At 46.4% G+C, this 27,873-nt stretch overlaps 1 protein-coding gene across 2 annotated transcripts; it reads right to left on the minus strand.

Annotated features, from left to right (window-relative positions):
• ENO1 (enolase 1) lies at positions 1-25,873 on the minus strand. 2 transcript variants are annotated; one of them, XM_063145411.1, is made up of 12 exons: positions 25,720-25,873; positions 19,316-19,409; positions 15,586-15,681; positions 12,155-12,213; positions 10,853-10,922; positions 9,610-9,743; positions 6,653-6,875; positions 4,431-4,628; positions 3,518-3,719; positions 2,942-3,050; positions 1,663-1,721; positions 1-685 (listed from the first exon to the last, which is right to left on the minus strand). In XM_063145411.1, the coding sequence occupies exons 2-12, from the start codon at positions 19,398-19,400 to the stop codon at positions 616-618; spliced, it is 1,305 nt and encodes a 434-aa protein (XP_063001481.1). In that variant the 5' UTR covers positions 19,401-19,409; positions 25,720-25,873; the 3' UTR covers positions 1-615. The 2 variants fall into 2 exon arrangements, with proteins under 2 accessions (XP_063001481.1, XP_063001482.1); XM_063145412.1 differs by lacking the exon at positions 12,155-12,213 and adding an exon at positions 12,526-12,584.
• Between the last annotated feature and the right edge of the window lie 2,000 nt (positions 25,874-27,873).

Raw genomic sequence — 27,873 nt, forward strand, 5'->3', positions numbered from 1 at the left:
GATGTTTCATTGTTTTTATTTACCTCACATGAGAACTACTAGTTTTTTTTTCTGTTTGCAGGTACCTCAGGCCGCACCGCAAGTTACACAGCTTCCACACACTAAGTAGGGAAATGGGATGGGGCGGGAGAGAAAGAGGAGAAATGTGTACTCATTGCCCTCAGGAGGCCCCAAAAATAATAATAATAATGGTGGTAGCGTTACAACTTTACGCCAGCAACACTGGGACTTTCGTTCTCCTTCTAAGTTTCATTATGAATGAAACACCCTCCGAGGAAGACCACAGAGTTGATGAAGGGGGGGGGCGGGCGGTGCGCATCTGTTCACAAAAAGCAGCCAAGCACTTTTTGAAAGCAACAGATCGGAGCCAGGGATGTATGAGAGAGAGAGAGAGGGAGAAGGAGAGAAATAGCAGAAATGCACTAGGTGGATTGTAGTAGTCTAGGATGAGGGGACCTGCAAGCAAAAGATGTCTGCTGCCATCAGCTGCCCTTGTTTTTTTTTTCATAGTACACAAGTACTAAGGGTTTTTGCATTTCTCTAATTAGGTGACTAGTGCTTTCAACCACAACCGGGGAGAGGGGGGAGCGCGAGCCTCGTCTGAGCCAAAGCACTTTAGTTGATACGAGGATTCCTGAAGTTCCTGCCCGCAAAACGGGCCTTGCTTCCCAATTCCTCTTCAATCCTAAAAAAAAAGGCAGGATGGGGGGGGGGAGAGGAAAAAGAGAAATTCGAGTCAGAGGCAATTATTTTCAGGAGAGAGCGTACAATCCTCAATTTTCAAAACGAATCTGTGTTGGCTGATGACAAGAGCGTCATGTGGTGCCTTAAAAGGCTAGCAAATTTATCATGGCGTAAGCTCGAACCGCAAATTCACCTCCAGATGTTTTGGTCCACAACTCCCTATCAGCCTACGACATCATTGGCTGTAGGCCTGATGCCAGAGGTGGCATGTAGCTATCAGGACTAGTAGCCGTTGATAGCCTTGCCTTCTCCCTCCAGGAATTTGTCCAATCCAAGCCATCCAAATTGGAAGCGGATTCCATAGTTTAACTCCGCACTGTGTGAAGATTCAGATTCTGTCCTGAATCTCCTCCCTATCAGCTTCACCGTCTCCCTTTCCACCTTTCTCCACACCATACATTTTTCTCCCTCTATTTACAGCATTTTTATCACCCTGCCTACAGGCTTTCAATCCGAAAGTCATGGCACAAAAGGAAAAAGGATTGTGAGGGAAGGTGGGGGGAAGCAAATTTGGGCACCAGATTCTTAGTTACAAAGTAATGGACACGCACACATACGCAATATATACATGCATACCACACACACAAACCAACCCCGGATCCCCGAAAAAGAGCATCTTCAAATGACCTTAAAATACAAAGAGTACCGTCTGTGACAACTGTATTAAAGGTTAAAACACAGGAAAAATCAGAACAATAATTCAAAACAGAATTCTATAAAGGCCCATATTTGCCAATATTTGTTTTGCCTCAAAGAGGGAGCAGGATCATGTACACAGAGTGTACATGTATATGGCTTGCACACAAGTAGGCTTGTTCACCGATTATGAGAAATACATGTAAGGGGCAGCCAGGAACAATCCAGCTTTCTCCCTACCACACTTCAAGCCAAGTCCGAACTCCTCAACTTAACCCTTACCTCAGAAGCTGGTTATATTTGGCTAGACGTTCAGACCGGCACGGGGCACCAGTTTTGATCTGGAGTAAGAAAAGAGCAAGGGGGAAAAACGTGAGGAAAAGAAAGGGAGCCGTGAACCTGTAAACCATAATATTGTTTTAAGTGAAGTTAGGGCTTTGCAGAGTTTTACATTCCGTCTGGTGTCTTTAAAGTCAGACACCACACTCTGCTTGAATTCTTCCAGACCGTCTAGCAAAAGTAAAGGAGGTTGTAAAGGCAAAAATCACTTCTGCTGCTCCTCCGTTCCTGACGGCTTCATCAGAATCTCGGAAGACTCCAAATCCAGGGGATTTTGAGCAGCAAAGGACGCAGTCCATTGGACAGTGCCTTTACCTACAGCCATGTTGTAATCTCCCTTGCATTTCTTTTGGGCCATGCCTTCATTCTTAGAATCATAGAATAGTAGAGTTGGAAGGGGCCTACAAGGCCATCAAGTCCAACCCCCTGCTCAATGCAGGAATCCACCCTAAAGCATCCCTGACAGATGGTTGTCCAGCTGCCTCTTGAAGGCCTCTAGTGTGGGAGAGACCACAACCTCCATAGGTAACTGGTTTCATTGTCGTACTGCTCTAACAGTCAGAAAATTTTTCCTGATGTCCAGCCAGAAATGAAGAGGAGGAGCAACTCCAGGGGGTAGATATAGGCAGGAATTGGTGTACGAATGGAGCAGCAAGAATCATAGAATAGTAGAGTTGGAAGGGGCCTATAAGGCCATCGAGTCCAACCCCCTGCTCAATGCAGGAATCCACCCTAAAGCATCCCTGACAGAGGGTTGTCCAGCTGCCTCTTGAAGGCCTCTAGTGTGGGAGAGCCCACAACCTCCCTTGGTAACTGGTTCCATTGTTGCACTGCTCTAACAGTCGGGAAGCTTTTCCTGAATCACAGAATCATAGAACAGTAGAGTTGGAAGGGGCCTCTGAGGCCATCGAGTCCAACCCCTGCTCAAGGCAGGAATCCACCCTAAAGCATTCCTGACAGAGGGTTGTCCAGCTGCCTCTTGAAGGCCTTGAGTGTGGGAGAGCCCACCACCTCCCTTGGTAACTGGTTCCGTTGTCGTACGGCTCTAACAGTTAGGAAGTTTTTCCTGTTTTTCTTATTTGTTATATGCTCACAGCCCACTTTTGTTTTGTTTAATTAAAATCAGTGTGGCAACGCAAGTACTTGTACTTTCATTTTTAAAAAAAAGATTTAAATTTTAAAAAGAAAACAAAAGCCGCCTTCTTGGCAGGGCTACACCTACCTGTCCAGTGCAGAGGCCAACTACCAGGTCAGCAATGAAGGTGTCTTCCGTCTCCCCAGAGCGATGGCTCACCATAACACCCCAGCCGTTGGACTGGGCGAGCTTGCAGCTGAAACGAGACACCATGAAAATCATCATCATCATCTATATAGCCCCATAGCCAAAGCTCTCTGGATGGTTTACAAAAAGATTTTAAACACTAAAAACAATATACAAAATATAAAACACATAAAACAGACAGTATGCACAAAAACGACATACTTCTAAAAACAGCCATTCAGCTTTTTTAAAAGGTTAGGTTACTATTGTCGTATTTTAAATTGTTTTAGTTGGGTGTTACCAATGTTTTATGAACCCCGTTTAAGCTGCTCTGTGCGCTCCTTTTCGAGGAAGGGTGAGGCCGAAGAATTTCAAATGCAGAATTAAGTAAATGTTTAGGACAACAAGTCCCAGCATTCCTAACCATTGGCTGTGCTGGCTGATGGGAGTTGAAGTCCAAAACATCAGGAGGGCACTTTATAAACTTATCTCAGCCCCGTTCTATTTTTCCCTGCCCCAAAGGGAGGCAAAACTTACGCCTGGAGGGACTCCGTGACAGACCCGATCTGGTTCACTTTGAGCAGCAGACAGTTGCAGGACTTCTCTTCCACGGCTTTCGCAATGCGCTTGGGGTTGGTCACCGTCAGGTCGTCGCCCACCACCTGGATGCCCGCGCTGGCCGTGAACTTCTTCCAAGCAGCCCAATCGTCTTGGTCAAAGGGATCTTCAATGGAAATCACTGCAAAGTGGGGGGAGAGAAGAGAGGGCCCCCCGTTAGCGACTATCGAGCAAGTAGGTAACGAGTTAGTTCCAGGCGCCCCGTTTTAAGAGGGACACGGACATGCTGTAAGGTGTCAAGAGCAACCAGAACGGTGAGGGTTCTGGAAACTAAAAGGTTGAAAGAGCAGGGTATGTTTAGCCTGGATAAATACAACTCCCCTGTTAAAACAGCTTCACTGGCACGGTTTCCAGGCACAATTCAAAGTGCTGGTTATCACCTATAAAGCCTTCTACAGCTCGGGTCCAGGTTATCTGAAAGGCCGTATCCTTTCATATGAGCCTGCCCGTGCTCTGAGATCTTCTGGGGAGGCCTTTCTCTCAGTCCCACCAACATCCCAGGCACGCCTGATGGGTACGCGGGACGGGGCCTTCTCGGTGGCTGCTCCAAGGCTCTGGAACTCCCTTCCCAGGGAGGCTAGGCTGGCTCCTTCTGTGCTACACTTTCAGAGGCAGGCAAAAACTTTTTTTGTTTCAGCAGGCTTTTGGAACTACACTGGACCTGTGTTAATGTATTGCATCCAGCCCTCTTAACCTGTTACAGTTTTTATTTTTAACATGTTAGCACAGGTAAATGGTATGCAAATTTGTACCCTATGGGCCTGGGGCCCGAATTCTTTTCAGTGAAAGGGAAATATCACTCCCATGTAGCAGCTTAATCCTTCGTACTCACGTGGGTAGTTCTTGACAAATCCCTTGTAGAGGTCAGCCAGCTGGTCAGGAGTGATGTACCTGCTAGGGTCATCCGGGGACTTGAAGTCCAGGTCGTATTTCCCGTCACGATAGAATTCGGAAGCTGCCACATCCATCCCAATAACAATCTTGTCGGTGTAGCCAGCCTTGCTGATGGCGGTCTTGAGCAGCTCCAGAGCTAGGAAGAACCGCAACAGAACAGGCTATAAACAAAAGGCTCGTTCTCAAGCTCTTTATGGGTTTTATTTCGGATTTCTGCCTTGTTCTTTAAACTTTGTACGCCGCTTTAAGTGTACAGAAGTAAAAATATTTACGCTGCGCGCAAAAAAAGGAAAGCAGAGGGGTGCTGTTGCTTTTGTTTCACTAGGGCTAAGTTTCTAGTTCTCATGAATGAACCCAACTAAGTACAAAGTCCTTTTTGCCAGAATGTGGCAAGAAATTGCAAACACGCGAAGCTCACAAAGCATTTTACTCACTGCAATGGGAGAGCCATGTTAGAGAGGGGAAAACAGCCTTTCCACTAAACTTTGTGAAGACTGCCCCCGGAAGGCTCCTCCTACCACAACTGCCACCATTATCCACCATTCCCAGCTGAAAGACAGCTTGCTTTATTTCCTCTTCCCTCCCCATGCCTTTTTCCTTGTGTGTCGTGTCTCTTTTTAGATTGTAAGCCTGTGGGCAGTGACCATCTCATTTTGCTGATTATATGTATGCTGCTCCAGGAGCCTTTTAGGCTGAGGAGCAATATTAAAATCCTTTAAATAGTTACCAGGAGGCTATTTTGGAAAGTGGAGCTCTGGCTGCCAACATACACAGCCGGCAGCTTGTCTGTAAGAGGAAGGAAATAGGACTGAGGAGCCTTAAGAGGCCACCAGCTGTGTTCACGCCTCCAAAGGACAAGCGGCAGCCACACCAAACAGGCTACTTTTACAGGCAGCACTTGGAACGACACGGCTCGGTTGGGTGGTATTAAAAATAAAACGCATTAAGTAGCTATCAGCGAGTTTTCCGCATTACTCGAAAGCAATTCTAGGCTGCCTCCCAATGGGGGTTGTGCTGCCTCAGCAGCTACGAAGATACACTGGAGAAAATATGCAGTGGAGAGGTCACTGCAGTCCATTTCTCCTGGCTGCAGAACGTTTGCAGCAATGCCAGCTCTCCCGTCCTCCATAGGAAATAAGGGAAAGCCGAGCCAGGAAGTCCTTACTTCAGGAACTCAGCAACCCGGTTTGCACAGAATGTTAGCCCATATGAATGGGTTGCTGAATACTGGGTTGTTCTGATGTGTGAACCCAGCCACGCTAACAGACCATGGTTGGTTCACCACATACAGTCCAGGAAAAAAAGCCACAATTTTGTTTTGGGGTCCTGAATTCTGGCTTGCTTGAATCATGGTTTGTCGTTACGTGCGAACCCAGAACCGTGGGTTGTTCAGGGATTGTTTTGCAAGGCTACAGAGCCAATGGGAAGAAAAGGTTAAAACAACAACACACCAGCTACTCCACATGCCAGTAATATGAAGCCGCAAAGGCATTTGGGATACAAGGAGGGAGCAGGTGAAGGAGGACGGAAACAGACAACCCAGGGATTGAGAACACTAATGGTGGTTTGTTCAACTGTCTGCCAGATAAACCCTGGGTAGGGCAACAAGCCACGGCTTAAATAAACCCATGGGTTACCCAGTGCCTCCAGTTCATATTGGCCAGGCCTGCAGGTTGCTTCAAACCATGTTCAGCCTACACTCCGGCCGTCAGCTTCCTATGCGAAGTGCAAGGATCTCCCGAGAAGCACCAAAAGTTCCAAAGAGATCCCTCTAGAGACTTCTCCTAGCCCCGGTTTATGTCCGAGCACCAAGGGGGGGGGGAGAAAGCGTGCATTTTGAAAGACGGCCAAGTTTCCAGCTCTTCAGGTTGCAAAGAATCTGAGCAACACCCAGTACAATTTCAGAAGACAGGAGGGGATTCTGGGTAGGATACCCGGTTCCTGTGAGGAGGTATCAATTCCTTGCCAGCCTCCACAACTAGCAGGTAAAGACAAGCGAAGGTGCAGATCGTGTTCAGGTCTTTTACACAGGCTGCAGTTTTGCCACGTGCTTTGGACTGGTTAAAAAAGGAAAAGAAATCCAGCCACGATGTAACCCCCGGGATCCGGATGTTTCATGCAAACCTTCGTATGATGACTTGTCGCCCCCTCCTGCTTTACCTTCTTTGTTCTCCAAGATGTTGGGCGCGAAGCCGCCCTCGTCGCCCACGTTGGTGGCGTCCTTCCCGTACTTCTCCTTGATGACGTTCTTCAGGTTGTGGTACACCTCGGCCCCGATGCGCAGGGCTTCCTTGAAGTTCTCAGCGCCGACGGGTAGGATCATGAACTCTTGCATGGCCAGCTTGTTGCCGGCGTGGGACCCGCCGTTGATGACATTGAAAGCCTGGAAGGGGGAGAAGGGCAAGAAGGTGACAACCAGGGACGTTGAGAGTTCTGGGACGGAGGAGAAGGGGGGACGGCCATCAAGGCCACATGAAAAAAGATAAATCCAATGAAGGAAGGAAGGAAAAGAAGTTACATTTCTATTCCACCCCATAGTCGAAGCTATCTCCTTTATGCGTCTAGTTCAGGGGTGGGTGGCATGCGATCCCCATGCCTATTTGGGGGTGGGGAGACTGCCACCATTGCTGCTGAATTTGCTGCAGCAGCAATACACACACACACACACACACACACGCAAGAAAACAAAAGGGTGTGCTTCCCATGCTCCTTGTTTCCTTCCAAAACCACAGGTGGTGTCATGTCTAACCCTACTGCCCCTGTTTTGGGAGAAGGTGTTTCAGGTAATCAATCAGAATCCGATTCGGACCGAGAGGAGGCGACACCAGACACCAGCCAGCCTGGACCAGTTGGGGAGGAAGCTCTCACGGGCGATTCCCCAGCTGGGAGTCAGCCCCCTCCAGAGCTTATCTCCTCAAGGCCAAATCCTACACACTCAGTGGGAAGTGAGCTTTCTTCCAGAGGAGAGCGCCCCGACAAACTAGCTGATGCTAGGGTCCGCCGGAAGCTCAAATGCACAAACGCACGGGGCGGAAGGAAGGTGTGAGAAAGTCGGTCAGACTAGGATTGCGCCAGAACCTGCCTCCACACCAGGCTCTTTGAAGTTATTAGTGTTTGGGAAGGGGCTTCCTGTTCTCCTTGGTCAAGACAATTGTCTCGCTTAGTTTGCATAGTTTTGCCTAGGGGGAAGTTTCCAAGAGATTAAACTCCATTCAGATAGAAGAGATGTTTGCTGCTTAATAAAAGCTTTGTGGATTACTAAGCAGGAGCTTTCTGAGAAATATGACTGGTGGGAAGAGACCACCACCAGAATTGTGGAGGAGAGGGGGCCGCCCCTGGTGGGGGGAGAGCAATGTGGCCCACCAAACCCTGGATGCTGACCACCCAAGTTCTAGTCCTGAAGATAAAGAAGTTAATTCCCCCCATCCCCTTGACTAGAACCAGTACGGTCCTATCGGCTTTGCCTGCATCATTTATACAGGTTCCAGAATTGCTCTTTCCTCGATGCAGGCATTTGTGTCCTAGCCAAGAGCCCTTAGGATGTAGGTAGGTGGGAGGATAGCTTGGACCCATTCTTCCCCCTATACCTCATTCCCTGCAAGGAGAAAGCCATTCTACTCGTGACAGGTTCAAAACTAGTTCTACTCCCCATTGTGCTAGATTTCTCCTTGCGGAGAAAGTGTTTTCACTTTCTTAAAATGAGTTGGGCAGAAGGGGAGGAGGTAAGGTATTATCTGCATCCACATTACCTAGCTTGGGTTTTCATTGTCATTGTATTTTATTAACATTTAAAGCCCTAAACGGCTTGGGGCCAGGCTATCTGAAGGAACGCCTCCTCCCGTATGTACCTGCCCGGACCCTAAGGTCATCCTCAGGGGTCCTTCTCCGCGAGCCCCTGCCAAAGGAAGTGAGGCAGGTGGCTACCAGGAGCAGGGCCTTCTCTGCTGTGGCACCCCGGCTGTGGAATGAGCTCCCTAAGGAGGTTCGCTTGGCACCTACATTATATGCTTTTAGACGCCAGGTGAAGGAAACTTCAGCTGGTACAAAACAGGGCAGCCCGTTTACTAATAGAGACTGGCCAGCGAGATCACATTACGCCAGTCCTTTTACAACTTCATTGGCTGCCAGTCCAGGTCCGGGCCCGATTCAAAGTGCTGGTACTAACATACAAAGCCCTAAAAGGCTTGGGGCCAGGCTATCTGAAGGAACGCCTCCTCCCATATGTGCCTGCCCAGACCGTAAGATCATCCTCAGGGGTCCTTCTCCGCGAGCCCCTGCCAAAGGAAGTGAGGCAGGTGGCTACCAGGAGGAGGACCTTCTCTGCTGTGGCACCCCGGATGTGGAATGAGCTCCCTATACCTTTAGACGCCAGGTGAAGACCTTTTTATTCTCCCAGCGTTTTAACAGTCTATAAATAAATTTTAAAACTTGGTGTTTTAAATTTGCAATTTTGCATTGCTGCTGTTTTTATTGGGTTGAGCTTTTATATTGTATTTTATATTATGGTTTTATACTTTGAATGGTTTTAATTTTTGTGAACTGCCCAGAGAGCTCCGGCTATTGGGCGGTATAGAAATGTAATTAATAAAATAAAATAAAGTGTTATTCATTAATTATATTATCCTATGTAAACCGACCGGAGAGCCTCGGCTATGGGGCAGTATACAAATGTGATAAATAAATAATAACACGTCAACTTAACAGTCTATTAGCATATAATAATAATAATAATAATAATAATTTCAGAAGGCTATAAAGACTGATCTCCTCCGGCAGGCCTATCCAGTGGAATTTTAGGATGTTTTTAGAATGTTTTTAGGCTGTTTTAACAATGTATATTGTTTTAATTTAGTTTTATGTATTTTATATTTGCTGCTGTTCCCCACCTCGATCAGAATGGAGAGGCAGGTAAAAAATAAAATTATTATTTATTAATTATTATTATCATTATTAATTCTAGACTGCCTAATAGCCATAGCTCTCTGGGTGGTTCACAACCCTAAAATATAACACAATAAAACATAACATAAAAGTTTAAAAACCACAATATGAAATACTCCTGCTGTATGTACAGCCCGGACCTTTGCTTCCCGCACAGAACACTGAAGGAAACTTACAGGGACCGGAAGAATGACATCCTGATTCCCAGCCAGGTCAGCGATGTGGCGGTACAGGGGGACGCCCTTTTCAGCAGCACCAGCCTTGCAAACAGCTAGGGAGACGCCTAGGATTGCATTCGCACCAAACTTGGCTGCAATAGGAAGTGGGAAAAGAAAAGAAGGGTTATTTGGGCTTGCAAACACCACCCTCACAAAGCTGACTCATGGGAGATCCAGGACAAATAAAGGGAAGGAATTCTTCACGCAGCGAATACCGTATTTCTTCGATTGTAAGACGCCATCGATTGTAAGACGCACACTAATTTCAGTACCACCAGCAGGGGGGGAAAAACCCTAAGACACACCCGCGATTCTAAGACGCACCCCATTTTTAGAGATTTATTTGTTTATTTATGTATTTATTTAAGCATTTTTATGCCACCATTCATCCAAAAATGGCTCCCACGGCGGCTCACAAAAGTATTTCTTGACAGTCCCTGCCCACAGGCTTACAATCTAAAAGACATGACACAAAAGGAAAGGGGATTGGGAGGGAGGAGGAGGGGGGAAAGGAAAGGAAATTCAGGCACTACAATCTTAGTTGCAAAGTTCAGCAATTACAGTTGACAGTTGGCAGCGGGAGGGGGCTCTCAGCTGGAGCTGGACCCAGGCACGATGGAGAGGTGCCTGGCTGCTGCTTCCTCCCTCACTGGTGGCCTCTGCAGTGACAGTTGACAGCAGGAGGGAGGGGGCTCTCAGCTGGAGCTGGACCCAGGCTCGATGGAGAGGTGCCTGGCTGCTGCTTCCTCCCTCACTGGTGGCCTCTGCAGTGACAGTTGACAGCAGGAGGGAGGGGGCTCTCAGCTGGAGCTGGACCCAAGCACAATGGAGAGGTGCCTGGCTGCTGCTTCCTCCCTCACTGGTGGCCTCTGCTGATGTTTATATGGGGACTAGTAGCCATTGATAGCCTTCTCCTGCAGAAATTGATCCAACCCCTTTTTAAAGCCACCCAAATTGGTGGCCATCACTACATCTTGTGGTAGTGAGTTCCATAGTTTAACTCTGCGCTGTGTGAAGAAGTACTTCTCTTATTTGTCCTGATCTCCCATCAATCAGCTTCATAGGATAATGACCCCACTGGGTTCTAGTATTATGAGAGAGGAAGAAAAATGTCTCCCTATCCACATTCTCCACAACATGCATAATTTTGTACGCTACTATCGTATCTCCACTTAGCCTGCTTGTCAAAGGATTTACTTACATTTGTTCTCTGATCCATCCATCTCCAACATCAGCTTGTCAATCTTTTCTTGCTCCACAACACTTACGTTCTGCAGGGGAGAGGAGGAGAGAACCTCAGCATGAGATCAACAATGTGATCCCAACAGGGGGAGAAAACAGATTGCAATCTAGGCTTATTTGTGACTCGCCTCCAAAGGGAAAATAGTCCATCTCTCAGCCTCTGTTCGCTGCTTTTCAGTGGAAGACGACTGAAGAGCTAAATTGTCCTTTCCTAACCTGGTGTCCTTCAGATGTTTCACACTTCAACTCCCATCAGCCCCAAAAGGCCTAGCCAATAGTCAGGAATGCTGGGAAATGGTAGTTCAGAAGAACTGGAGGGTACCAGGTTGTGGAACGCTGCAATAAACCCAAGAATGGCCAATTCCTGTCTTTTCAGAGGCTGCTAGCTTTTCCATTCAACAGTCCACAAACCAGAAAAGGATTTGCCCCATAGGCTGGTCTTGTGGTGGGAAGCTGGGCTCCATCCTAGTTTGGTGAGACACCTACGCAGTTTTCACGTATGATTGGACATGACTAGGGCTTTGCGAGCAAAACTGAAAGAGAGGTTAAAAGCAAAGGGTCGCCAAATGCATTGCGAGTGCATCTTACAATCTGGCGAGCACAGCGTCAGGGGAGAATCGGCAAACCGTCTTCTGAGCTTGGAGAAGATGGGGAGGTCTTCCTAGCAGTGCACTGAGCCTTGGAGATGCCTTCATGGGACCAGGGGACGAGGGCGTGGGGAACCCCACAGGGTTGGACTGGGTCCCTAGGGTTGGCCAGGACGGGGCCCGCAGGCCTGAAGTTCAACAGCCCTGCTCTAAGGGGATGCCCATGCAAAGCTCCTCCCACAAAAAACGATTTGGGGACCTCAAATTTCCATTGGCAGACATTACATTTGTGCATTATTTTTTATCACCCCCACTGCACTTTCTAACATGCGCACGCAACGCTCTTGCTATTTTTACTCAGGCACTCAAGACGAGCAAGCTATCTGCCGACTGTTAGAAGTTTAGAGCGACGCTTTCTTTCTTCTTTTTTAAAAACACACACACACACTGAGGCCCTTTCTACACCTAAGGGTTATCCCAGGAAAATGGAGGGATCGTCCCTGCCTGCTCCTGGGATCCTCTGTGTGTCATTTGCATGCACAGGGATGATCCCAGGAAAAAAGGCAGGTGTAGAAACGGCCAGAGACACCATGCGAAGAACAAAACCAGTTTTTAAAAAGCTACAAACAGCTACGCTTGCACTAAAGGGTTAGTTAAATAAGGAATGCTCCTACCTTGTTAACCAGTGCAGGTGCAATTGTTTTATTGACGTGCTCAACAGCTTTTGATACACCTGGAAGGAACAAGCACATCCATCACTAACCCAATCCACCAAAAAGGCAAAGCAGGCATTAGTAGAGGATCACTTGGCACTGCGTTCACACAACCCCCAGTCAAGGTCCTAGCCCTCAAGACAAGATACCAAAGTGTGTAAAGAAGTCCCAAGGTATTTTTTTAGATTGCTTCTCTTAATTGTGTCATGGGAGGGGGGGGGGGAATTAGCCATCGTCTAGGAATGCCTGCCAAGAGGTTAGTTCCCAAGACCATGCACGGGGAAGACGCCTGCCTGGAGTGGCGGGCCGTGCTGCACGCGTGCATCCGTTACCTGAGTACACATTGCTGGCGCCAGGAATTCGTTAACATATTTAACGGCTCGGGAGACACCTGATGGGAACCGTGTGGATGAGGGAAGAGAGAAGAGAGAGAAAGGGGGGGGAAAGAGGGAGAGAGATGAACGCCCACAAGAGAACACAAAAGCAGACCATGCAAGGAAGAAGAAAAAAACAGGGATGCATAGCAAAACGGATCAGAGGACCCTTCCAGCATCTGGCCACGTAATCAGAAATGGGAACAGAAAGCAGGAAAGGGTGCAGGTATATGCAAATGGCTAACAGTCCTGCCCAAAGAAGGTTCAATTCAGACATCCCCCCAAACTCCGGTTTGTGCTCACTGTAGCTTAGGAAGTTCAAACCATGGCTCGCGTTCTGAATAAGAACAGCCAAACCATGGTTTACAGGAGCTTCTCTGCTCTGTCTTTTTCTGCCCAGTCAGCTTGAGTTCTTGGAGGCAGCGCAGCGGGCATTACTGTGGTTTTTGTCAATTCAGACCGGGGGGATAAAAATCAATGATTTTTTTAAAAAAATAAATGTTAAAAAATCAGATCTTGTTTATTTAAATCGGATTTCTTTTTAATAAAATGCTTTTTGAGGAAAAATCTATCTAAAGATAGTTTTGTATTTAAGATACATTATAGTCCAAAGGTTATTCATCATGAACAAAGGATTCGTTTTTAATTGTGTAGCATGAGGCTGTATATTCATGCAATATTTAAATTTGGGGGTAAATGAATTCCATTCATCCGTTCACCATGTCATGCTCTTCCAGAGGTTTCTGTAAGATTATTGGGCAGTTTTTCTATCTAGAAGATATTATCACAGCTGCTTGGTTTTACAGTTCTCAAAACGGTGAATTTGTGTCTGCAGAGATCACAATCCCATTGTGCCTTTGCAAATCTATGTACACAGAGTCAACCCCTTACCTCTTAACTGCTAAGTTTCAAAAAAAATCAATGAATAGTTTGTTGGGAGTGGAATAGATCTGCACAAGAAGCAAAGATTAAAACTAATCTGAAAAGTTGTTATTCTAAAAATGAAACCTTCATCTGGTTGCAAATATTAAGATTATACCAGCAAGAATGAGTCTTCGGTAACTCTGAGTTGTGTAAAATATAGTGAGGAAGAGTGCACTTTGGGAGTGGAGGGAAGTCACATAATTAAATTGAGTCTGAGTAGTGATTTAAATTGTGATTTAAATCCGTGATTTAAATCAAATCCACCCTGATTCAGACATCGCAACAAACCACGGTTTGCGAAACTGTTTCAAACCAGGATTCCCAACTCTACTTTGCCACTCGATTGCAAGCCATCGTTTGTCGATTCAAACCTTTCATAGGTTTGGATCCTTTATACGCACTGCAAAAATTGACAGGTTCTCTTAGCTCAAGTGCAATTTTTGGTAGTCGTCGTATTTTGGTTCCTGCTATCATTTTTGTGGTGGTTGGTTTCATATTTTTGGAGTTGCCAATATTTATGACGTTCTGTTGATTGCAGTTCTGTGTGCTCCTTTTTGGAGTTTACTTTAATAATCTTGTGTCCTGCTTCCCTTTATCAAAAAATAATCGGACACTAAGACAAACCACAGGCTTTTAACCACAATGAGGAGTGATATTAGAGTTAAGCCGGCATTTCAGCTCAATGGAAGAAAACCCATCTGGTCAATATAAGCAGAAATGGAAGAACAGAAGAGAAAAAAGGCAGGGATGAACACAGCCTTTTTGCTATCCCAGGAGGTCATGAGCTGGAGAAAAGCAACTAACTCATTTGAAAGGCAAGCAAAGGACAAAAAAGATAGGGAGAGTTGGACGTGTTCTCGGCCTGTATTGGGCTCATGGCTTGCAACCCAAGACCTGGCATTATTTGAAAAAAGCAGGGAGTGGCTGGGATGAACCATGGGGCGTTTTAAGATGTAAATGTGATGTGTTTAAAAGCAACACAGTGTACGTGCTATACGCCAGCCTTCCGCAACTGGGTGCCCTCCGGATGGGTTAGACCAGGGGTCCCCAACCCCCGGGCCATGGACCAGTCCCCGGTCCGTGGCCTGTTAGGAACCGGGCCGCGCAGGTGAGCTGCTTTAACCCACCCACCCACACCCACCCCAGCATACCTGGGCACAGGGCGCCATCTCACCTGCCCAGCCGAAGCGAAGCCAGGACGCTGGGGTGGGCGGCTTCGGAACGGCGCACCTGGCCGGAATCCGCTCTGGGAGTGGAGGCGGGCGGGCATGGCTTCCCAAAATCATCCCCTCAATTCCCCCCCCCCGGTCCGTGGAAAATTTGTCTTTCATGAAACCTGTCCCTGGTGCCAAAAAGGTTGGGGACCGCTGGGTTAGACTATAATTCCCAGCACTCCCCAGCCAGCCATGGCTGTTCCTAAGCAAACCCAAATTTAAAAGAGCCAAGGCAAACAGGATCTCCAACACTCCCAATTTCATACCGGCCTGGTTCAGACAACACGGTAAACCATGTTGCTTAACCACAAAATGGTTAAGGGAATGCATAATGAACCAGGCCACTGTGGGTTTTATGCTGTTCACCGCTTTGGCATCCGTTTAGAAAAAGCCGGTGTGGTGTAGTGGTTTGAGTGTTGGGCTGAGCAGACCTTAGTTCAAGTCCCTACTTAGACTTGAAGCTCACTGGGCAACTTTGGGCCAGTCACGGATTCTCAGCCTCACCTACCTCACAGGGTTGTTGTGAGGATAAAATGTAGCGAAAAGGGATCAGGTACACCACCTTGGCGGAAAGTTGAAATATATAACGATGGTGATGCATATTTTTTTCAAATACATAAATAATACGTTTCTTGTGCCTGTTGTCTTTGTATTTGCCATATACTTCCGAAAAGAGGAGTATATGCCCTCCTTCCCCCAAGAAATAATCTTCAAGGAACCTATCTGAAAGACTGTTGCTACAGCTGGAGGAACACAAGGGAGGGTCAGGCCAAAAAACACACGATGTAGCGAAGAGTGTTTGCCGAACAGCACATAGCGGGGCCAAGGTGGACACCAAGGAGAAAAAGTGGTGGAGCTTCCATGGCCAGGAGGAGTTTACCTTTCCCCAGGAAGCGAGTTTTGTCATTGTCGCGAAGTTCCAGAGCTTCATAGATCCCAGTAGAAGCCCCGCTTGGAACGGCGGCTCTGAAGAGACCTGAACAGCAGGGAAAGAGAGAGAGGAGCATTAATACAGCAAGGGAAAACTTGCAAAATAGTTGATTGATATCTTATTGATACAGGCTTGCAAAATAGCTGCTCACCAGGGGGAAGCAGAAGTTGCTTCCAGCCAAGGAATTTTGTTATTGTGGTTAGTTAGAAGACATTTCGTCGTTTCCCACCCCCACCCCCCGCCCCGGTCGATATGCCTTAAACGTGTAAGGGTAGGTAAGCTAGAATTTATTTTGTTTTGGGCCAATGATTCTAATGGGAGTCAACCAGGATGATCAGGGGTCTGGAAACAAAGCCCTATGAAGAGAGACTGAAAGAACTGGGCATGTTTAGCCTGGAGAAGAGAAGATTAAGGGGAGAAAATAAAAGTAAAGAGGATCTGGAAATAAAACCTTAGAGTTGGCTGGACACATCACCCAATTTTCTGCTTTGCGAACGAGAGCCAAATTTTCTCTCCACTTATTTGGTTCAAAGTCTCATTAGGGAGGCCGCTGTCTGTTTGGACAGAGGGAGGCCGGGCATCCTATCAGCCTGCTGCAATCCCCATTGTGTACGCTCATCCCACAGGCCTTTTTTGCACAAAGGACGTGTCCAATTCCATGAGGCACGGAGTAGCAAGCAACAAAGAACAGCAGCAAGAGAGAGGGAGAGAGAGAAATGAATGCACAGCGACCTCGCAGCTAGAGAAGCTGGGAAGAGGACTCTTTAAAGAAAGAAAGAAAAAGGGGCAACCCCAATTATAGCAGAATTGCTAGCGAGCCATGTCATGGATCCAAATTAGATGGCTTCTTTTGGCTTGGATGCTTTGGTGCTATCGTTAGGCCGTGCAGGAATGGCGCGAACGGAAAGGAAGCGAGATATTCGACTCTTCCTGTTAAACAAGAGAGACGGCGGCCACAAAACTTGAATTACGAAAAGCGAGGTGTGCGTGTCTATATTTAAGGGGGCAAACGGGGGGGGGTGCAGATGGGAATTCTAATTGAGTGGACAAAGCTTACTTTGAGGAAGGCACAGAACGGATGGATTGATGCCAAGTCCAAAAAGAAATAGTGAGTCATTGATTTAGAACATTTTCTCAGCCTCTCTCTCTCTCTCTCTCTCTCTCTCTCAAGAAAGGGTTTGCAAACCCGCCTTTCCACTCGCGCACAAGAGGCCTGGAAACCAACCGACACGGAGCCTTTACCCTGGTGCTGGATGCTGACAAGGCTTTCCTCCTGCCCTTCAGATCCGTGCCTTCTCAGTAAAGTTCCTGCGTATCGGATTGCCAACCAGACCACCGAAACGTAAAGCTACAAGTATCCGGCGGCGACCCATCAAAGAGGGCCATTGTAACATGCTACCTTATGCGCCGAGCAGCTGGGTGTGATTATTTTTATCTTCGAGCTTCAAAATGCAGTCCGTTGCTGCACAGCTGCGATTTTGACGCATCCTCCTACGTCAGCCTTCCTCAACCTGGGGCGCTCCAGATGTGTTGGACTACAACTCCCAGAATGCCCCAGCCAGCTCTGCTGGCTGGGGCATTCTGGGAGGTGCAGTCCAACACATCTGGAGCGCTCCAGGTTGAGGAAGGCTGTCCTACGTCCATCCTAAAGGTTTCATGATGAGCCACTCCAGGTCTCTGGCAAGCTAAGTCATGAGCTGACAAGCCAGGCATTAGCTGAGACACTCCCCGCGGTCCCTCTCCGTCAGTAAGTCTTCCTCCTCACTGCCACTGGCACCAGCTGCCCTTGCTCCTCCTCATCACTCCCACTTGCCTGCCTGAGAGGCAGAGTACCAGGGAGCAAAGAGGCCGTGGTGTCTCCTCCTCCTCCTCCTCCACACCACCACCATTGCCTGGGCCAGAGTGAGAAGCAGGCGAACAAGCAGGTTTCAATGGAGATGAAGAGGAAAAACTCTTGTCAGTGGGCCCCTGCTAGAGTGTGGGCCCCTGGGAGATGCCCTATCATGCCTACCCTTGAAGTCAGCCCTGCATGCACCGGTTTCAATCCACCCCAACCCACAAACCTTGCTATGCAGCAACCAGGCCTTAGCTAGACCTACCTTATAGTCCGCGACGGAGGAGGGAAGTGCCATGACACAGCGCACGGAATAACGGGCTCAAGTTAAAGGAAGCCAGATTCCAGCTGGACATCAGGAAAAACTTCCTGACTGTTAGAGTAGTACGACAATGGAATCAGTTACCTAGGGAGGTTGTGGGCTCTCCCACACTCGAGGCCTTCAAGAGGCAGCTGGACAGCCACCTGTCAGGGATGCTTTAGGGTGGATTCCTGCATAGAGCAGGGGGTTGGACTCGATGGCCTTGTAGGTCCCTTCCAACTCTGCTATTCTATGATTCTACAACAGGCCTGTCCGCGGACACTCCCTGCTCAAGCTACGCGCCACCACTTTATGAGCCCTGAGGCGAGGGACAAACACCACCTTTCTACAAACTATGTGGAGAAAGGGGTTAAACAGAAATAATTTCAGCAATAAAATAATGCGCTGTGAATTATATGTGCTGATGGTGAATTAATGTCAGAACGGGTGTTATATGTATATAACTGCAGATGATAAATGCCAAGGAGACACGTGGGATTTTTGTGGTAGTCAAACAAACCGAATAAAAATTTATTTCAATGTTCACAAACTTTGTTTCGTAATAAAACTTTTCAGACCCTTGTTAAAACCTCTCATCCAATCCTTTCTCTCTTCTCATACACACTTTCCTTTCTCTCACACCTTCACTCTTGAACGTTCTTTATCATCAGAATTGTTTAATACACAAACTGACTATCTGCACACTACACTCTTTTGACAACCCTCTTTACCCTGATCCACTAATTCTCCCTCGAACCAAAGTACTTTAAAAACACCGCACCCATCACCTCAGTCATTCCCTTATCTATCCTCCTCCCCCCTCCTAAGGTATTCAATCTCCACCCACTCAGGTCAACATTCTAAACACAATACTTACAAATCCTAGACATACATTAGGGAACTGACTTGTGGGGTGTAACGTCACAGGAAGATCTCGCGTTGTGATTAACGCGAGATCCCTCCTCCGCTTACACGTGAGGCGCGACCTTAGGAAGAGAGGTGTCGCGCCAGCCATTTTATTTTTAAAGAAACAGAAGCGCACGAACGGTTGTGCGCAAAAGTAGGTCATTTTTAAAAAAATAATTTAAGTTCCCCGCTCCCCCCATCCAACCTACGATGGGCGCAGCGCTCCCGGCTCTGTGTGATCCCGGGATCCCCTGTGCGTCATGTGGACCCACAGGGACGATCCTGGGGTTCACCCCATGATAAAGCCATGTCTAGCTAAGGCCCCATTTAAAATAAACAAATAAGAAAACCAGCCTTTGTCCCCAAGGCCTGTGGCATACATACAGAGCTTGAACGAGAGGTTGTTCTCTCACTTTATGCTACGATTTGGTGAAGGTAGGAGGAACTGGAGAAGGGAGATTCCTGCTGCTGCCTTAGCGTGTTGTCTGAACGGGCCCATAGCTGACATTACTTTAGAACTCAAGTGGAGAGCTCAGCTGGAACTGCTAAGAGATCTACATCCAGCCCAAGATCCCAATGCAAGAAGCTGGCAAGCAAGCCCACGCAGACAAGGCGGACGAAACTCAAAAGCGACTCACCTTTGGAGGTATACAGGTCTACCTCGACAGTGGGGTTCCCACGGGAGTCCAAGATTTCGCGAGCTAGGACCTTGAGAATGGACATTTTGTTTGTCTAGGGAGGAAGAATGAGAGGACAAGACAGGTGTTGCTTAATATTTCTACGTAATTTTATATTAAGGACCAAAAGATGCGCCCAATCAAACACAACACAATGATCAAACATGGGATAAACTTGATCAACACAAGCCAACATCGATGGAGAAAAAAACCTTTGTAATCCCCCTTACATTCCCTGCAGGAGGAAAAAAGGAGGGATATAAATGGAAGAATAAAAAAATAAAATAAGGAAGTGATGGCTGCTTGAAACTGACTAACCTGAGTTCCCTAACCTACCTCACTGGGTTGTTGGGAGGATAAAAGAGGAAGACCATCTACAGGAGACCGGTTTAAGGGTGCAATCCTATGCTCGTTTAGACAGAAAAAGGTCCTACAACTTCCAGCATTCCTCCAGCCTGACATACCAGTTGTGGAAAGCTTGGAATTGCAGCACTATTTTTTGTCTAAATATGGATAGGATTGCTCCCTAAAATGCTGTTATACATGCAGGCTTTCACTGGAATATAAGCAAAGTGTGTGTACTTGTTATCACTTCTAAATACGTTTACATGCTTAAGGACTGTTCCTTACATTTCGTTTTAACTAAAACTCTCGCTGCTGCTGTTTTTATACATTCTGATTTTAGCAGTTTTGATACGTTGCAGTTTTAAAGTCACCCCGAAAAGTTTTGATCATCCGCACTTGCTTTCTTCCTTTCGCAAGCTTTCGAACTCCGAACGCAGGAAATCCAGGTAGATCCTAACGGAGTTGGTGTTTTAATGCTAAGCTGTTCAAGCACTGCTATGCAATATGTTTCACTGACCAATCTTTCCCCCCCAGGGACGTGCTGTAATAGGATGGCCTCCAGATGACTTTGCAAGTCATCAGCTACAGTCTGATAGGAACACAACCCTTAAAAAAAAAAAAGAAGCCAATTCAAGAGGTATTTCCTCTCTTCTCTCCAGCGGATACTCACTGCACGCAAGCCCAGCGTCCTAACCAGGCTAAGCAAAGGCGGCGGCTCACATGTCCTTGAGCAGTGACCTCCCTGCAAGCTCCGCCCCTTCCTGAACAGGCGGGCATAATTTGCAGCACTGCAGCTATTCATGAAGGCAGGCAGCGGGTTCCTCTTTTTAACCCTTTTCGCCCCATCTCTTGAGTTAGCCTCTGTCAGCCCAGTCTGGTGAGTCTTTCCAATGGAGGACATAACCACACCAGGTGCCCCCAGAAACCTGAACCAGGTAGTCAAGCTCCTCTTAAAGCTGTATTTCCTTAACTCTTTAAAAACCAATGACAGGTGTAATTTTAGCTTACAGTAGCTATGCCCAACCTGAAACCCTCCACATTCATCATCATCATCATCTTTTGATATCCTGTCTTTTCCCCCTCTCTGCAAGGAAACCAAAGAAGTCTACATGGTCCTCCTCCTCCTCATTTTACCCTCACAACAACCCTGTGAGGTAGGTTAGGCTGAGTCAGTGACTGGCCCAAAATCACCCTGAGAGTTCCAGGAGGACTAGAACACTCCCAAGTCCCAGTTCAACACTCTAACAACTGCACCATACTGGCTGTCTGCATGTATTAAACTACAGTTTCTATCATCCCCATCATTTCACTGGTGATTCTTTTAAGCCTGATCTTGCACTATTAAGAGATGGAACCGCACGCGCGTGCGCACACACACACACGTACCCTCCAGAAGTTTTAGACTACAATTCCCAGCATTCCTGACCACCAGGCATGCTGGCTGGGAATGATGGGGGTTGTAGTCCCGGCACATATGAAGGGAGCCAGCCCGATATTTTGAACTTATCCCCCAAATCACTATGTTTTGTTATTAGCCATGAAAAATCTGAGCTTTCACTTAAAAATTATACAAAAACCATGCTTCTAGCTCAGCTTTCCCCAACTTAGAAACCCTCCAGGTATTTGGGACTTCAACTCCCATCTGCCCAAACCAGCACGGCCAATGGTCAGGAATGCTGGGAATTATAGTCGAGGTGGGGGGAGGGTAGTTCTATCCCTTCATGGTGCAAGGTTTCGAAGACGGACCAGAGAAATGTTGTGCGTCTCCAAATATTTATCTCAAAATATTTTTCTCTTTCCCCAAGTCCTTTCAAAGGATAAAGGACCCGGCTCTGCCTGTGTAAAGCAGAGGTTGTTGGGACTGCAGTTCTCATCACCATTGGCTATGCTGGCTGGGGCTTATGGGAGCTGTAGTCCAACACATCAAAAAGGTGCCAGGCTAGCAAAGGACGTACCAGGGCGTTAAAGCCAAGAGATTCCTGGGAGGGGAGCAGAGAAAATGTGGAGGGGTAGGGGAGAGATCAAGGACAGAGCACATGGCCACTTTAAAGAATAAAATTGAGACACTCTTCTCCCCCCCCCCCCCACCTCGTGTCTCAATCTGTGGTTTTGGAAGCCGGTGAACGCAATTTCCTGCCTGCTTCAAGATGTCTAATCTTGCCCTGTGAGTCAGCATTTCATGTAACTGAAAAAACATTAATAATAAAAAAAGAATTCTTCTCTGGAATTCTGACTCAATTCCTCCTGCTATTCTCTCTGTTCTACCAGACGCCTCTAATTCCTAAGGAAACATGATTTTGTTCTCTCTCTTCTTGCCCCCTTTACTGTACTTTTTATCAGGCATATCTCTATGCTTCTCCCTATTCAATTCCTCCCTTACTCACCAATCTATTTAAGATCCCTTCCTAAGCCCGGATAAGCCGGTGGGGAGTTTTGTGAGGGTAGAACGGTCGCTAGCACATCAGGCTGTGGGTCTGGGATCACATTTTTGAAGGCTTCCAGCACAGCATAGAAGTTAGAGGGCCTTACAAAGACCAAGTTCAATTCCCCAATCAGCCTTAAAGCTCCCTAGGTGAGCCTGGACAGTCAGTTTCTCTCAGCCTAAGGTACCTCACAGGAGTGTTGTGAGGGTAAAATTGTAAGCATGCAAGTAATTAATTAAATGCCCTGCAAGCAGAAAGCTAGCAAACCGTGCAAACCTTCCTCCGATGTGCTAGCTCTCTACTGGAAGGGTTTAAACAGGAGAGCATTTAAAATGCTGCCTCCTACCTACAGACTGAAGTAGTGCAATGCACTTTAGCTCCTCACTCTGTTGCATGTGCTCAAGGTAAACTTCTTCCAAGTTAGAAACTATCTCTAACATTCCTTCATACTTGTGTTTTTTTAACTTTTGCAAACACGAGGGTCTCCTGAACAGACTGATGCATCCCTCTTTTTTCTCAAGGGCCCTCTTTGGGCTCCATTTCAGTTGGCACCCACCACCGATTTGTGGGCTAAGACATTTTTCTAGCTCCTTTTCAAAGCTGCTGTTAAGCTGATTAGGCAGGGACTGTATCACTACCATCTCCTTATGAACTACCCTCATTAAAAGACTTAAGTAGTAGGAATTGCATGCTGCAAACACTGTTTATCGCTTTGACTTTAGGTAAAGAGAGGCCTCAGGGGTCTGGAAACAAAGTCCTATGAAGAGAGACTGAAAGAACTGGGCACATTTAGCCTAGAGAAGACGGAGAGGAGATATGATAGCATTCTTCAAATACTTGAAAGGTTATACACAAATACACAGAGGAGGGCCAGGATCTCTTCTTGATCCTCTCAGAGTGCAGGACACGGAATAATGGGCTCAAGTGACAGGAAGCCAGATTCCGGCTAAACAGCATGAAAAGCCTCCTGATGGTTAGAGCAGTACGACAATGGAACCAATGACCTAGAGAGGTTGTGGGCTCTCCCACCCGAAGAGGCAGATGGACAGCCACCTGTCAGGGATGCTTTAAGGTGGATTCCTGCCTTGAGCAGGGGGTTGGACTTGATGGCCTTATAGGCCCCTTCCAACTCTCCTATTCTATGATTCTATCCCTCCAGCAACAAGTCCTCCTTGGGTACAGAAATCAAAAAACAAAGAGAGATCTAAGATAGCTGAAGTAAGAATTTAACATTAAATATTTGGGAGTGAGACGAAGGACAGCCACTGTTGCAAGAGGAGGTCACAGTACAGACGTACCATGCAACACACCCGCTGTTAATCATTACATCAATTGCAGAGGTTTCATCATTAAAGATCAAAGTGTCTAGGGGCTCCTTAAAGAGTTAAAATTATGGAATGATTCATTACAGCACCCCCTCCCCAAATACACGCCATAATAAATCTGTTAGCCCTTAAGGCGACAGAGGAGTCCTGTCATTTTTTGCTGCTCGCCTCTCTTGAAGTCATTCAAAGAGTTCCTTAAAACTTAAATGCAACCCGCAACAGGAAGGTAGTACGAAGAATCTTTCCATGCGCACCAGGAAGGTGGTACAAAGAATCTTTTCATGCCGTGCCGTGAAAAAAAAAGTCCCCACCTTGTTAACAGGATCTAGCCGTGCACCAGGGGGAAAAAACCTCTCTGCTGCAAGGAATCGGTGACGCAGAGCCACTTACTCAATGCAAAACCTCCTAATAGGTGTAAGAGAAGCTTGATGTGAATCAGAGCTTTAAAAAAAAAACCTCTCTTCCTGCCACTTAGCACATGGGTGCAACGTTCTGTGTAACCCAGCAACTGCCACCCTCATAAATCAATGCTCGCCCGGCATGCCAGAGATAGCGGGGACGTGATATCCAGACAGCTGCTGCAGAACGTGTCTCTCCGCGCACACACACACACACACACACACACACCATCTTTCTCATGGCTTGGAGGACTATTTTTGTCATTTTTGTGCTACCAGCTGCTTCACTGCAAATTTTGTAGATTCCTAGGGGCGACGCATGTTGCTAGTCCCCAAGAAGGGATCAAAAATCTTATGTGCAGAAGGAAGCATTTCGTAACACACCAGAACAGACACCCCTTTTTCCTTCCTGCTCAGCAACACAGAAATCAGTGGTTTTGAGTGCCTTTTGGAGACGTTTCATGCTTTGCCCAGTTAAGTTACATCCACGGGGATGGCAGAAGGCCTGAGAAAGGGGGAGGGGGTAAGGAGCCGTTCACAGAGTGGAAGAGAAGGGCACCATGGATCTTTACAGTAAGGATCCCTACAAAACCCTGCTCTATTTGTCCCACTCCAGCTTCGGAAAGGGCATCCTGGCGCACGCCAAGAAAAGATCGGCCATAGGGTTTCCTGGATTCGAAATGCGGAAGCAGCTCCGCCTCTCCATCGCATTACGTAACTCCAAGGAGCACCCCCCAAGAATTGGGGTGGGCTCTTTTTACACCCTCTCAGTGCCGCGTAGCCTCCCCATCTCAAATCTTCCTTTTCCTGGGAGCACCCCCAAATTAACCATGTGTGGGAGAGGAGTAGAAAATAATGAGAAGCAGATCTTCAAATGGGAGGAAACGAATGTGACAGGAGAACGGCAGCATCCTCAGGCCTTTAGGCCTCGTGTTCTAGATTTCTCTCCCTCACGCCTTTCTTTCTTTCTTTTTAAAATACCCACCTTCCCTTTTAATGCCTCCATTTCACTACTTCTCCAAGGAACGGCCCAGATGCACACCCTATTCATTTTTTGAGGGTGGTAAGGGAGGTTTCCTTTTTTCTTTCTTTCTTTTAAAAAGGGGGCTATCCCAGATGTGAAGTACGACAACTCCCATCCTCCCGTGCTGGCCAGGGATAATGGGAGGTGGAGTCCTCCATCTTTATTTATTTATTTCATCCCAGATCACTAGGCTTCCAGGGCGGCGTTCAGATAAAATCACACAATATGAAATGAGAAATATACACAGCTAAAAACAAATCAAACCACTAATCCAGTTAAAACCAATATATAATTTGAAAGCAGTAAAAACTGGGTTAGGTTTGGGCCAGGGTGGGATGTGGGGAAGGAGTGAAAGCTAGCCTACACGTGAAATGATAGAGACGCTTCAAGGGCAGATATTTGGATGGGGGCGGTGGATAAGGGCAGATTTATTCATTTCTTTGGTTGGGCAGAGGTAGAAACTGAGCAATGCAAACGTCCTTAACTTTGGGATTGCACCCAAATTTATTTCTGTATTTATTTAGAATATTTATATACCGCTCCCCATTGAAAAATTTCAGAGCGGTGTACAAGGTAAAATGAAAATAAAAACAGAATACAACAGTTAAAACAAAATTTAAAAAGAAGCAGTAACAGTAATCCAAGGCTGCATGTTAAAGAAAGGCTTCTTGGAATAAAGACGCCTGCAAATTGCCTCCCCATGCCCTGTCTTTGCTTCCCCCCCCCTTTTATGTTTCCCTGCAAAAGATTTCTTTTGCAACATTTTTGCAAAGTGCATTTCCTCAAGCAACCAGCTTTGCTACTGTGACTACGAATTCTCCCACCCACCCCCTGTACCCCCCTCACTTACCTGTGGTTAAGCTGGAGGACTCACAGCACCTGCAGTAATAATAATAATAATAACTGGTATTTTAAAAATTTTTTTTTAAAAAAAATATAGATAGAGAGGTCTAAGAGAAGCAATTGAGTTGCAGCAACCTCTCTCTGCTCGCGCTCCCGGGCAACTGGGGAAGTGAAGCCCGTCTCGCGCTGAACTATAGTCCCGTTCATGCAGATGAGGTGCCCTCATCTCGGCTCCTCATTGGCTGGCTTGCCCCCTCCGCTTGCCTCTGATTGGTCGGGAGGGGTCTCGCGCCTGCTTAGCCCGCTGGCGCGCGTGCGCTACGTGCCCGGGCGTCCTCTTTTGCTGAGGCGGCTGGCTGGGAAGAATGTATGCATGCATGTGTGTGTGTGTGAGAGAGAGGGTTTTTATTTCTTTCCAAAGCGACGGAAAATCCCCATTTTAATCAATGCAGCAAGGGGTACTCTTTGCACCCCTCCCTTTCTCTGCTTTCAGTGGGCTTTTCCCACCATGCAACAGTTGCACAATTCAGTAGCCCTTCCTCACCCTTCTCAAAAAGGCAAAGTCCAAATTTTTAAAATGTATTTTTCCCTCTCTGCATGTCTCAGAATTTAATAAAACCAACACACACACACACACAGAGGAAAGCTGCAGTTTGTAATAACCCATGATAATTTATTGATTGATTTATTGATTGATTACATTTTTATACCGCCCAATAGCAGAAGCTCTCTGGGCAGTTCACACAAATTAAAACCATCATAAAACAACCAACAAGTTAAAAACACAAATACAAAATACAATATAAAAAGCACAACCAGGATAAAACCACGCAGCAAAATTGATATAAGGTTAAAATACAGAGTTAAAACAGTATAATTTAAATTTAAGTTAAAATTAAGTGTTAAATTTAAGTTACATGCAGCCTTGGATTACTGTTATTGCTTCTTTTAAATTTTGTTTTAACTGTTTTTATTCTGTTTTTATTTTCATTTTACCTTGTACTAGGGTGACCCTATGAAAAGGAGGACCAGGCTCCTGTATCTTTAACAGTTTCATAGAAAAGGGAATTTCTGCAGGAGGGAATCTACACTACTGCTTTTAAAGCGCTTTAAAGCACTTTGAAAACGTTTTGAAAACTGTATATGCAGTGTGTCCTGGGCCCCAACAGTTGTCAAACCTGTTATAAAGCGCTTTAAAGCAGTAGTGTAGATCCTGCCCAGGTGTCATTTGTATATATCGAGAACTTGGTGAAACTCCCTCTTCATCACAACATTTAAAGCTGCAGGAGCTATACTAGAGTGATCAGATTTAAAAGAGGGCAGGGCCACCTGCAGCTTTAACTAGTGTGATGAAGAGGAAATTTCACCAGGTTCTCCATATATACAAATGACACCTGCAGAAATTCCCTTTTCAATACAACTGTTAAAGATACAGGAGCCCTGTCCTCCTTTTCATATGGTCACCCTACTTGTACACCGCTCTGAAATTTTTCAATGGGGAGCGGTATATAAATATTCTAAATAAATAAATAAGGAATGCCAACTGGCACACACCGGGTGTATCAATTTTAACAATTAAATCAGACAACAATAGTATCGAGAGTCAAAATAATGACTTCCATTTTTTATATCAATTTTCAACAGTTCAATCAAACAAACACTTTGTCCAGAGTCGGAATAATGACTTCTAAACCATTATATGGAGGACAAGAACATAACTACATATAACTACATCTGAACATTGTCGGGTCTAAAGCAAGGGACCTTTTTTCATTTCAAAACTCTGTGTGCGTTCAACATGTATTGAATACATTTCAGCATATATTCAAACCATCTTAGGCCATCTTTAAGGCTAACCGACCTTACAGGGTTGTTGTGGGAATAAAACACAGGAAAGAGTGGGCAGAGAACCAAGCCTGTCACCTTGTGGGCCTTTGAAAACATCAGGTTTCAACTAAATTACTTTTTCAGAAATTCTTCATGTGCTCATGCAAGAGACACAATCTAACGTACTGGAATACAAAAGGTGACCATATTTCGTTTCAATTGTTTTTGTAGGGTTGGCTTGTTTGCCTCTGAGCACATGAAGAGTTACTTGTGCAACATTTATTCTGTAAAACACAACAGCACACACCTCTGTTTGTGCTTAGAGGCAACTTTG

The sequence above is a fragment of the Elgaria multicarinata genome, chromosome 20 (genome assembly GCF_023053635.1).
Source record: "Elgaria multicarinata webbii isolate HBS135686 ecotype San Diego chromosome 20, rElgMul1.1.pri, whole genome shotgun sequence".
NCBI classification, from domain to species: Eukaryota; Metazoa; Chordata; class Lepidosauria; order Squamata; family Anguidae; genus Elgaria; species Elgaria multicarinata.